The sequence below is a fragment of the Pelobates fuscus genome, chromosome 2, assembly GCF_036172605.1.
Source record: "Pelobates fuscus isolate aPelFus1 chromosome 2, aPelFus1.pri, whole genome shotgun sequence".
Lineage (NCBI taxonomy): Eukaryota > Metazoa > Chordata > Amphibia > Anura > Pelobatidae > Pelobates > Pelobates fuscus.
Window position 1 is genome coordinate 102307002 of NC_086318.1, and position 12064 is coordinate 102319065.

Sequence of the window (12064 nt, forward strand, 5' to 3'; positions counted from 1 at the left end):
TATCATGAAAACTACCCTTTTAAACTCTGTTCTTTGAAGTCAGCAAGGAAAACAAGACACCTCATATAAAATAAAGGTTAACACAAGTTATAGGTGATTTACCAGGTTCTATTCAGCACTGTTAGTTTTTAAAGAAATGATAGTTCCCCTTTAATGGGAGTAGGATCACTATGGTAATTCTCCATCCCCTTGCAATATTTGTTATTTTAAGTCTAAATTGATGAGGTATGTCTTTTTATATATTTTTACATTTTCTATATGTCCATTACTGACTGTAACTATTAACGATACAATAATTTCATAAGAATGAAAAAATGTCTTACTTGGATGTTCCATGGGAACAATGTCTACTGATATTTCCAGACTTCCAGGAATTATCTGTATTTTGCTAATCTTCTCAACCCTAAACAAGATAAAATAAATACGTCATCGTATATTTTAAGTACATTCCATACTGCAGATGTATATGTTGCCAAAGAGAGAGACAGTGTAGTATTAGCACAAAATCTGCTTTGCTGAATGCATACAACCTACTCTATTTTCTAAAATTGCAAATATACTCATCACAACATTGAATCATATTTGACAAGGCAAAAGTTAAAAAAAAAAATAAATTTTAAAAAAAGTCTCATTACGCTATAGAAACACAGCATGAACTGTCGAATACATCATGTCAACTGTGGATATTATGATCAGCAAAAAACAACAAAAAATAAAAATAGAGGACAAATCTGTTTCATTCAATCAAACTAATATAACGAGAAATGGGTTTGACTTACACTGATTTATAGTATGGATATAAAGGGATGCTACTATTTTTTTAAAATATATTTTTGTATTATCCTATTGGCTTTATACTTATGTTGATATTCACTAAGCAATAAAAATCCAAGTATTTTTACACATTTTAGAGCAAAATATAACCAATGTGGATTATTCAGCAGTTATTTTCCAGCTTGGCTATTATAGCATCAATTTTATAAAGAGAAATTCACCCCTTTAATAAACCTAGCAATCTAAATATAGCTGGGAAGTAGAGTGAGTGTTTTTGAAACCAAAATCTTGCCATTCAAGTGACAGTGCTAGTTAATCTCATATTCACACTTTGCTCGTTTTGATGACATTGTCATCACTTTAAATCCACATTGTGTGTATATGAGAAGCAAACCTCCTGTCACCTGTTTACTATTTTCAGAACAACAAAAGTAGCGACACAAAACAAGTGTCCTTAATAATATAGAAAACAAACAAACAACAAAACACTGTTTAGTAGATATACTCCCATTAAAAACATGCATGCATTTAATTATGAATTATTTTTTCATTGTGGATATATCTAAAAACAGCTTGCAAAAGCTGCAGATCTCTTGTCTGCTGCCTTGCAAGTCCTGCCCTTCTAACCCCACCAAGACTTTCAGTAGCTTTCTAATCACAGACTTCTCAAAAATGTGCTAACCAATGCACTACTAAATATATACATAGAGAAAAAAATCAGGAGGATCAGTAAATATATAATATATAAATATAGATATTTTCCCGCTCTCCCTTTTTTTCCTCTATTGATTAATTTTCACTTGATCTGTAAAGAAAATCTTAATTTAGTGGCTTTTTTCCCCATCAACCATCTTTTTTTTTTTTTTTTTTACACACTAGGCAGAATTTAGAATCACGACCCAGAAACAAATATGTTCTGCCATTGAATGTTTTGGTTGGTTTGTGATTCGGCTTCGAGCAAGGGAATTTGACCGATCATCCGATTGACCCAAATTCAGATGAATTGCAGTTCGGACCGTAATTAATTAAGTCTAATAGAAACACTTGTGTAACCACAAGACACCTTTTGTCATCTCATAAAGCAATATATTAATTTATTAGCTACATTAGTAACTCCATGTATACAGAATTTAATATTTTACCTTTAGTGGGCATAGCCATGCATTGATTTGTGGTTGACATGTCTACTCTAATGGGAAATCTGTTTTATTATCTGAAAGCTTGTATATGAATTATATCACTATGAAAAATCGCTCTGGCTATTGTCTCTCTCCTTATCCAGCCTTGCCATGTGACCTCATGATGGGATGTAAACACAATTCATTTACTAACAGCGTTTGACCTGGGTAACCCGACTGAACATGTCCTTAGCGTTACGTCAGGTAACAATATATCAGTTGTGCATTATACAAACAGATGTAAAACAACTGCACGGGTATGCCTGATTTACAGACATTTTAATTTAGTGCCAGAAGTTTGCAGTCTATCACATAATGTGAGTTAAATAATACAGGTTTTAGAAATGTATAATTATACCAAAACTTCTCTGTCAGTCACAAAATATGTGTATAGAAAGTCATAATTGGTTGGTATGGGGTATTTCAACTATACAATAAAAAAGTGAAATTGCCATAAATTAAATAGATTAGAAGATATTATTATTTGGAGATGGCATTTGTATTCTCCAAGATGGCCAGTGCAGTGGATGTGTGCATAACCGTATTTAATGTTCTTTACAGCAGTTGAGGTGCACCAGACAGGATTTTATTTTTGTCAGGATCAACGTAGTTACTACATCTTTGGTATCTTTTTTTTTAATTTAAAGAATTTGAGACTTATGTGGCTAGCACGGTGTATACCAGGAGTAGAAGTACATGCGCTGAATACCTTTAAATACCACAAGGAAAACTAAAAAGCAATGATGCCATCAGTACAAAAGTATAATAGAAGTCTCCCTAGACGGCTTACAATGGAAAAATCTTTAGTTAAATACTAGTTCATACATGTTGTCGAGAGACAGACTACTTAATCGAACCTTCTATATTCTGACACCAGTTTAATCAGATCTTCAGTAGCAATCTTGTTACCCTCTTGTCGGAACAAAGGGGAGAATCTAGACTCTCGATCAATGGTTCCACAGTTGTCTTTAAATACTGGTCTGCATGAGGAAGAAGAGACGTGTATTTTTAGACATATATAAACAAAGTTTGCATAAATATACCAGACATATATTATTACTTTTTGCTTGATCTTGGGTGCTAGTACATATGTAAAAAGGACAGTACATTAAAAATAAATGCTTTCCATTTTGATGGGTATTTAAAAATATATATATGCATTTTTTTTTTTTTAATTCTTTATTTTTGTAGTGCAGAAGCTTCGTACAATCACCTGTGAGGTACCCCAACGGCAATCCTCCAGTGCATTACAAAACATTTAAACACAGAGGTACAGGATTGATCTTGCACATTTTTTATAAGGTTGAGTTTTGCGGTAGACGGTATCGATTGTCATTACTTAAATATATGCGCAACATAAAATAAACTAAAATAAACTAAATTTACGTCGCTTAACTTTCTGCTCTTGGAATAAAATTGAGATGCTGTGTCCAGCGTGATGGTAATTATACCAGCAAACTAGTGTGGTTGCTTCCATTTTGTGAGTCGCTTATTTGAATCATGAGTCAAAGTTAAACATAACTTTAGGTACAGGCTAGGCAAGTTATGGGGTGAATATGACATTCACGATAGTCCCACTGTAGGACCAAAGTCCAGCTTTTTACTGACATCCCCTCAAAACTTTGCTATTACACATAGATTAACTATGGCTATAACTTGAGACCATATTATTTTGTAGGTCGTTTTTGTCTAGAAACAACTATATGCTAGGCAAACATGTCGTGTGGGGAACAATTATATGCTAGGCAGACCTTTCCCGCCTAAAACAGTGACATGCTAGGCAGACCCTTCCCGCTTAAAATAGTTATATGCTAGGCAGACCTTTCCCGCTTAAAATAGTTATATGCTAGGCAGACCGTTCCCACTTAAAACAGCCATATGCTAGGCAGTCCTTTCCAGTTTAAAACAGTGACATGCTAGGCAGACCTTTCCAGTTTAAAACAGTGACATGCTAGGCAGACCTTTCCAGTTTAAAACAGTGACATGCTAGGCAGACCTTTCCCGCTTAAAACAGTTATATGCTAGGCAGACCTTTCCCGCTCAAAACAGTGACATGCTAGGCAGACCTTTCCCGCTTAAAACAGTTAACTGACTAGTCATTTTCGCGTTAAACAAAACTAGTGGGTTGTTACGTTGCTATATAGTACGGTCATATAGTAGTAATAACAGTTGTATAGTTATATCATGAGGATAAACAAATGAACAGGACATTATGCTAGCAAAGCTGTACTGTATATAAAGAGTAAACTTGTGAACAAATCATGCATAAAGAAAATAGTGATACTGTATAAAACAGGTATTATAAACATGTATAGTGGGGTCACTAGCTTTGTAGGGACTTTACTGATCAATGGTCTGTGTTCAGTCAGCCAATTCCCAAGTCTGGGAAATAGAAACCTTGAAAATGGGGGTTCAGTAAGGCGATCTTGACTGCACTGGGTGTGAGTCCCTCTCCGGTTTGTTTTCTCTTCATGCTCTTTTGTGCTGTGGCGTTTGGAAGGTAGGCAGGGTAAGTCGGGAAACCGAAGCCCTGGGAATAGGGGTCCAGGACGGCAGCGTTTGTCCCAAAGTTGGAAAATTTCTCCCCCCGGCCCCAGGCTGTATAGCTGGTTTGCGGTTGTCTGTTTCCTGAGGGGGTGTATGGGCGATCTGTCGCTGGGTGCCGGTCGGTGGTTGTCGGGACCATTGAGGGGTAGGCTGTTCGGGTCCTGTGCCATGTCTTTGTCTCGGTTGTGTCGTTATTTGAGGGGCCCGGCGCCCCTGCCTGCTTTTTTGAGGTTTGGCTCCAATTCAGTCTGGGGGCCGCTTTGAAGATGCGAGGGGGGTTCCACTGTAGCTTACGCCGGGTGGCCGGGCGGATCCATGCCACCGCCTCTCTCATTGCCAGGTTGTACGACCGTTTCTGGGCTCTGAGCTTCGCCCACAAGTAGGTACCCAGTCGGTTGATGAACTCCTGTGCATACTGGGGTGGCTTTGTGAGTGTGCGTTTGGGCTGTGCCGCCATCTTGGTTGGACCCCGTAGGTTGCACATGGGGTTTGGTCTTCCTAATCCAGGGATCTGCTAGCTCGTCTCTCGCTTAGTTGTGCCGGGATATCCCACACCGGCAGGGGGGGGTGGTCAGGGCCTCAACGCCGCAGCGTTTTCCCGCGGGTTTGCCAACGTGGGGGTCGGCCGCCACTCACATGTCTGCGCCCGCTGGTAGGCCGCAACTCCACGGTAGCTTTAAAATGCCTCCCGGAGGTCTGGTTTGATACGTCCCGGGATACTGCCGCTGCTCTGCTGTGCCAGGTAAATGAGCCCGGTGTGATTTCGGTGCGCTTTGTCGGGTTAAATCGCCTATTTGCAGGTCATTACACGGAGCTCTGGTTTAGTGCGACCAGTCAGCTCGGCATCCAGGCCCCGCCCCCTATGCATTTTTAATATGGCAAGACTAAAAACAAAAATACAAGTTGCTTCTTTAGTAGTGATGTTGCAGCAAATGTTTTACATCTCAGTTTAGGAATATAGTACAGTACAGACACCAAACTTAATTTCGCCAATTTTCACAACTATATCACAACTAGTTTTACATGGAGCCTGCTGGTGGTGATAAGTACGTTATACTCACCTCATGGACCAAGCAAAAGGCATTCTGTATTTTCCCAATTTGCTACAAAATTGCTTTGTTGACTTCAATAATTTCTGTGCTGACTAAAAATACATAATAAAAGAATATTAATTAGTGGAGCAAGCGATAAAATGCAGAATGCATTATGGTTTCTTTCAATCAGTGAGTTATATTTGTCACATCTACAGAATTAGTTGAGTAAATATATAAAGTCAAAATCTTTTTAAGAGAATCTAATGGTTTAAAGTGGCTCTGTCGCTTATCAGTATTTCATAAGATATCTTTATGAAATATCAACGATGACTGGGTTGGAATTTCATTACATTTCATTGAAATTCCAACACAATCCAAATATTCCATGAGACAAAGTGGGACTACTTTGCCTTATGGACAAGCCTGGGATTCTCCAAAGTTTACAAAAGGCTTAGCTCCGCCATGAACTTTTGTCCAGTCTGGCTGTGGCGGCTATGGACTTCAGGCATCATCTCGCTGGTTGTGAGATGTTATCTATCGATGATCCGCTAGACACGTGGGATCCTCCCAAGATCTCACTGTTGTACTCTCATGAGTAAGAGGACAGCACTCCTCTGGCTCCTGGAGAAGAACCGACATGTGATAAAGAGGGTTCCCAGAACAAAGATGGCAGCAGCAGCGAAGGTCAGATCCATGTAAGTAAAACCCAGCAATCACTGGAGACCCCCAAAATATATCCACTTTAAAATATATCTAAATGTTTATATCAATATCTATTTCTACTTATATATTGATAAATTATTATTATTGTTGAACTTAAATTAGTGCCTTAGATTGTGAAATGGTAAAACTGCAGGCTAACTGTTTAGATGCAAAACCATTTCACACACATGCGTTAAAGGTGTTTATATGCTTTTGCATTCATTGCATTTAAACCACAACTTTAGTGCTTTTTTATGGAAGCAACCCTCACATTCCCCCCCCCCTCAGATAATGGACTTTTATTAATAGGAAGCTATTGGCATCAAAACAACTTTAACTTGAAGCAATTTTACTGTATAGATAATGTTCCTGCAGTCTCACGGCTCAATTCTCTGCCATTTAGGAGTTAAATCACTTTTGTTTCAGTTTATGCAGCCCTAGCCACACCTCCCCTGGCTGTGACTGACACAGTCTGTATGAAATAAAAGTGGTTTCATTTTTAATCAAATCTTGACTTGCTTCAGAAGTTTTTACCTCCTGCTCTGTAACTTTAAATATAATCGCACACAATAGGCTCCTGCAAGGTCAAGAAGGCTATTAACAAAGCAGGGGATAAGAAAATATCTATGTTCCTTTGCAGGAAGTGTTTAAGAAGGCTATGCAAGTCACATGCACAAAGGTGACAAAGTGATTAAACAACTAAATGGCAGATAATTGATCAGTGATATTGCAGGGGCATGATTTATACACCAAACCTGCGCCATTAAGCTAAAGTTGTTTTTTGTGCCTATAGTGTCTCTTTAAATGATTTTAGCAGCTAGTTGATATATTCCAGGTCTAAGATTTAAAATAGGACCAAAGCAGTTGCAATTTTGTGTTCAGTTATTATACATGTGGTGTTTGCCACTACAGTGACCCTCTACACATTATGTATTTGTTATGTGTACTTTGCACAGTTGGTGTTCCTGTTGTGTGCGGAGCTTCTAAGACATGTTGACATTTAAATCACACAGACAGAAAAATCTAATGGGCACGGGGTCCAGATGTAGGTTTGCTATATGTTACACAAATTTTGTTAAAGGCTGCCATGAAAATGGAAGTTTAACTTATGTTAATACGTCTATTAAACCTTTCAGCTCCAGGTCTGTGAAATCCTTAAAGGGACACTATAGTCACCAAAACCACTTTAGGTTAATAAAGCAGTTTTCTGTTATAGATCATGCCCCTGCTCATTTCACTGCCATTTAGGAGTTAAATCACTGTGTCACATCTCCCTGCAAGTAACAGCACAGTCTTTCTAAACACTTCCTATAAAATTAGATCTAATGTTTACACTTCCTTAATTACAAATACTGTTTAATTTAGAATGTTATCTCTTGCTCTGTTAATAGGTTGTTAGACCTGCAGTAGCCTTCTGTATGTGATTAACATTCAATCTACAGAGTAGGAGATAAACACTTTTAAAGTAAGTTAACATCTGATTTAGAATGAAACCAATTGTTTTCACGCTGACTGTGAGAGCTATGGCTAGGACTGCATAAACAGAAACAAATTAATTAAACTCCTAAAAGTCAGAGAATCGAGCAGTGAGACTTCAGAAGCCTGATTAAATTGTTTTAGTGACTATAGTGTCTCTTTAATCCAGCACTATCTTAAAGTAATATGACAGAGTTCACTTCAAACCCCTTGTTTATTATCTTTTAGTTTAGCTTGACAAGTTACTATTAATATTATTATAATATTATTATTATAATTATTATTATTAACTTATCCCTTTTTCTTCCACTCTAACATCGAGCTGTATGTTTTTTTGTGTGGCATGCTTTACCACGTGCCCTGCAGCCTGAAAAGGTATGTGAGGCTTCCTGTGTGGCCATGAGTATGTCATGTATTGACAAATCTTTCTGTTCCTCCTCAGATATACATCTGCTAAGCATGTTGAACAATGTATAGGGTAAAAGTAATTTGAAAGGAACTCTGTCATGTTATATATGCAAAAGCAACACTAAGTGGTCAAATGTTTGCATTATTATATTTCTTTTAACTTGTATACATAAACATAAGAATATGAAAAACTTTATAACTAGGTCGCAAATAGCTCTAAGCATTTTTGTTGATGAACAAGCTCAAGAACTTCCGTCCTTGAACCTCTACTGCATTTTAGCTCTTAGGCAGAGAGCTGCTATAAATTATTTCTGAAATATATGACCCCTAGGAGTCACTGAGACAGTCTAGCTGCTGGACTCTGCCCAAAGACAACAACTTACATTTATTAATGGTCACTGTTATTGTCCTCAAATGACTAAAAGAATTGACTGACAGAAGCCTACCAAATATATAGTGGATCAACGTAAGGCCACATATATCAAAACAAAGGGATAAAGCATTATACGGTGGAATCGATACAAACATCCCAGAGTAAGTCCTCCAAATGGAACACTTTATCATAGAATTTCTCCAGAGTAGTTTTGATATTATATATATATATGTTTTTGTTGTCCTATTCTTTATGAATTGTTTGCCATATTTATCAATTATATAAATATAATTTTTCAGAAGCAAATGCACGGTTCTCCAGTTTTTCAGAAATACAAACTAAGAAAGGATATGCTTCTGTGTGTTTACGTATCTTCTGTCAAAGACAGCTAGCTGAAGAAACCATCAAGGCACTTTCAAGAGGTTGCAGTGACTCAATAGACTAATTTGCCCACAGGAAGTCCCAGAGACTGTTTGTAGAAACTGCTGGGTGATGGAAGGTCAAGTCAAATGTGTCTTCAAATGGAAAAAAAATCTATATACAATATTGGGAATGTTATTTTGTATACAAGTACCTTGCTGGAATCTGAATTTTTAATGTACGGATCAGCATTGCTTGCAATGTTTCCCATGAGAACTTTTTCTATTCTGGCAACCAAAACCACATCAGAGTGTGTATTTGTTATGGAGAATATAGCCTGAAAGAGAAATATAGAATGTTTTTACTAGTGGGCCTTGTATGAAAGAGTAAATGATTAGCAAATGATTAACCCCTTAGGTTTTAAAAACATCTGAATTAAAAACATGCAGATCAAATTTGACTAATAAATGTAAAGTAGGAGAGATAATAGCAGCCTGGAATTTATCTCTCCAGTGGTTACTTGATTGATAACTTGTTACTTCGAAGTCTTATGATGGAAAAGTATATTATTAAAGAATTCCTAAAAGCAGCAGTGGTACAGTTATTGTCAGTTTAGACACAAATTCCATTCCTTCATGTGTGACGAATGGAATTATTGTCGAGTGTAGAAATACTAATCCCATAAACAGCTGCTAGGAGGAATTTATGGGACAAGTTGAGACTCCATTGTACAGAATGTGAGCGACCTGAGTGTATGAAACATTTCCCGGTTCAGTAAGAAAGCCTTCAGATTTACAGAACATTCAATGCCTTTATTTACATTTTTAGATAATAAAAAAATTGGGGTCAATTCTAGGAGTCCATCATTACTGTTCAGCATTGAAACCAACTGCATGGAAGAGATACATTATATATGATCAGGAATATTGTATTACTATAACGTTGTGGACTGCTGATATGTGTGTTTACCTGTCTGGGGTACTTCATCCACTTCTCTGGAAATCCTTTGATCTGAGGTTCTTCCAATTCTTTAGCCTGGGTGACAGAAGGGGAAGTCGATCCGTTTTCATTTAAACTTGATAAGCCAGGAGTTAGCTGCCTTACAATGTCATGATTCAAATCTACATGAAAATCTGCCGATATCTTCCTCCCCTCTCTGAGGTCAAATAAAGCCACAGACAAATAGAAAGGCTCAATCTGCAAAAAAAAAAAAAAAACAGATATGTACAAAACACCTTAATACTATAATGCTATAAGGACATCAATATACTGCAAATGGTCGATGCCAGTTAAACTCGGTAAATACTGAATATTTAAATTCAGGGGATATAAACATGTACACAAGGAAAGAGTAACTTGTAACACGTTGACTTTGGCACTTTGAGCACCATATTGTAACCCAAAATTGCCAGTTTAGTGATTAACCCTATTTTTATTAAACACAGATAGAGATGAGCTTACGCCATGATCACAGCCCAGAAACATGATGCTGTTATTATTACAGTCCCAGATTGATTGTGTAACTGTTTGGTTACTAACAATGTCTGTATATTGTACTGTACACTACTTTGACCTAATATTTCAAGATATTCAAGAAGTCATTGGTCACCCATGTAAAGTGAGGCCTATGAAGTGATGCACGCAGTAGTGTAAATAACATTTTGAAGCTGCGAGAAGCATGCAGTTGTATTTGATGGTTTGTGGTTCAGTAAATGTGGCAGTTGTTGTTATCTGACTCCATTTGTTCCTGTTGTGTGGGAAAACTAGCTATCGTCTGTTCTCATCTTCCTTTCCTACAGTGTGTCTATTTGTTATCCATTTTATGCTGATAGATCACATAGGAGGGCAATTTCTACTGCTCTGTAACAGAACATGCTTCTGACTACGATTTATAAAAGGAACGTAACCGAGACTGAGAAGCTGCCCATGTATCACTAGTTACTCTTGAGTGTTTACGGGAAAAGCCTCTATTTTCCAGTATTATCAAAAGACAAGAAGTAAGTGTTAGAGGAAGGTCAACCACTAATAGAAGGCAGTAGCAGAATCAAACATTTTGAAACCATGAGAGCCATTCCGGATGAAAGAGTTAAGAATTTAGGAACCCATTGTGATGAATAGGGTTTTTTTTTTCTATCATTTCTATGATATGCTACAGTTCAATGCATCATTCCTCTACAGATTGTGCACCTGAAGGCCATCTTTTTCTGAAAATCAGACTGCCTGCACGTAGCTCCTCCAATTGGTGAAAAGATGGTAACAGAAATGTATTAGGACATACCGGTACATTTAAAGCACTCGGAGGTATTTTTTAAATACTATTACTATTATTTAGAAAGACCTGCAAGTGAATCAGTTGTTTGAAGTGTGGATATATATATATATATAGAGACACAAGTATAAATTCTGAGATATTTATATATATGTCAAAAGTAATCCTTTATGAAATAATGAAATAGAACTTTAATAATAAAGAGAACTATTTAAATAACATTGATACAAGTGTTTTTTGTTTTTTTTAATGCTAGCTTACACCGTATTTATATATGATTTTGTATATCTATTTTGTACAAATCCTCACTTTCTGTATATGGTGCTCAGATTGCATAGTGTTACGTGACAAAGTGATTACATGATTACTTTACTGTCAAGGTAAATAATACCCTACATTATAAGGTATTGATGACCTTGGCAACAATGTCATCATGCGACCAGATCACTTAAAGTCACATGACACGATATCTAGACAAATCCAGCTATTATTTTTAGATAATTTCCAAATTGGAGTTGCAATGTTGATACTGATAATTATTTTAAAAAGGAGTGCATTCAGCCTATTACACCCCTGAATTCAATGTGTTCTTGGCTTGAGCTTGGCACGCTGATTGAAAACCATTGCTTTAGATGACAGACGGAAGAGATAATATTATTGGAGGAATACACCATTTTATGTTTGGATGCACCCTCCCAGATTAGATTGGTGCACAATACAATCAGATAATTCTCTGCGACGTACATTTGTTATGGGATCGCTGTCATTTTCTGTGAGGCAGGCTTGAAGATTCAGACTGAGGGATTTGCAACATATCATAATCCTCTTTGCTGTCTTTTCCACGAATGGTTTGATGGCAGTGTCGCTTGCTGAGTTCTGGAGCTTTGTTACCTAAAAATATTAACTCAAGTAGATTACAAAGCAAAACAATAGCTTAAATTCT

At 37.0% G+C, this 12064-nt stretch overlaps 1 protein-coding gene across 5 annotated transcripts in view; it reads right to left on the bottom strand.

Moving 5' to 3' along the window:
- The window catches only part of DOCK10 (dedicator of cytokinesis 10), a 218702-nt gene that overhangs the window by 98126 nt on the left and 108512 nt on the right, over window positions 1-12064 (bottom strand). For all 5 annotated transcript variants that reach the window (XM_063442511.1, XM_063442509.1, XM_063442512.1 and 2 more), the window contains exons 11-16: window positions 11866-12012; window positions 9822-10049; window positions 9067-9189; window positions 5561-5643; window positions 2810-2932; window positions 324-403 (exon numbers count right to left, since the gene is read on the bottom strand). In XM_063442511.1, coding sequence (XP_063298581.1) covers window positions 324-403; window positions 2810-2932; window positions 5561-5643; window positions 9067-9189; window positions 9822-10049; window positions 11866-12012 — 784 coding nt within the window. The remainder of the gene's footprint in view (window positions 1-323; window positions 404-2809; window positions 2933-5560; window positions 5644-9066; window positions 9190-9821; window positions 10050-11865; window positions 12013-12064) is intronic.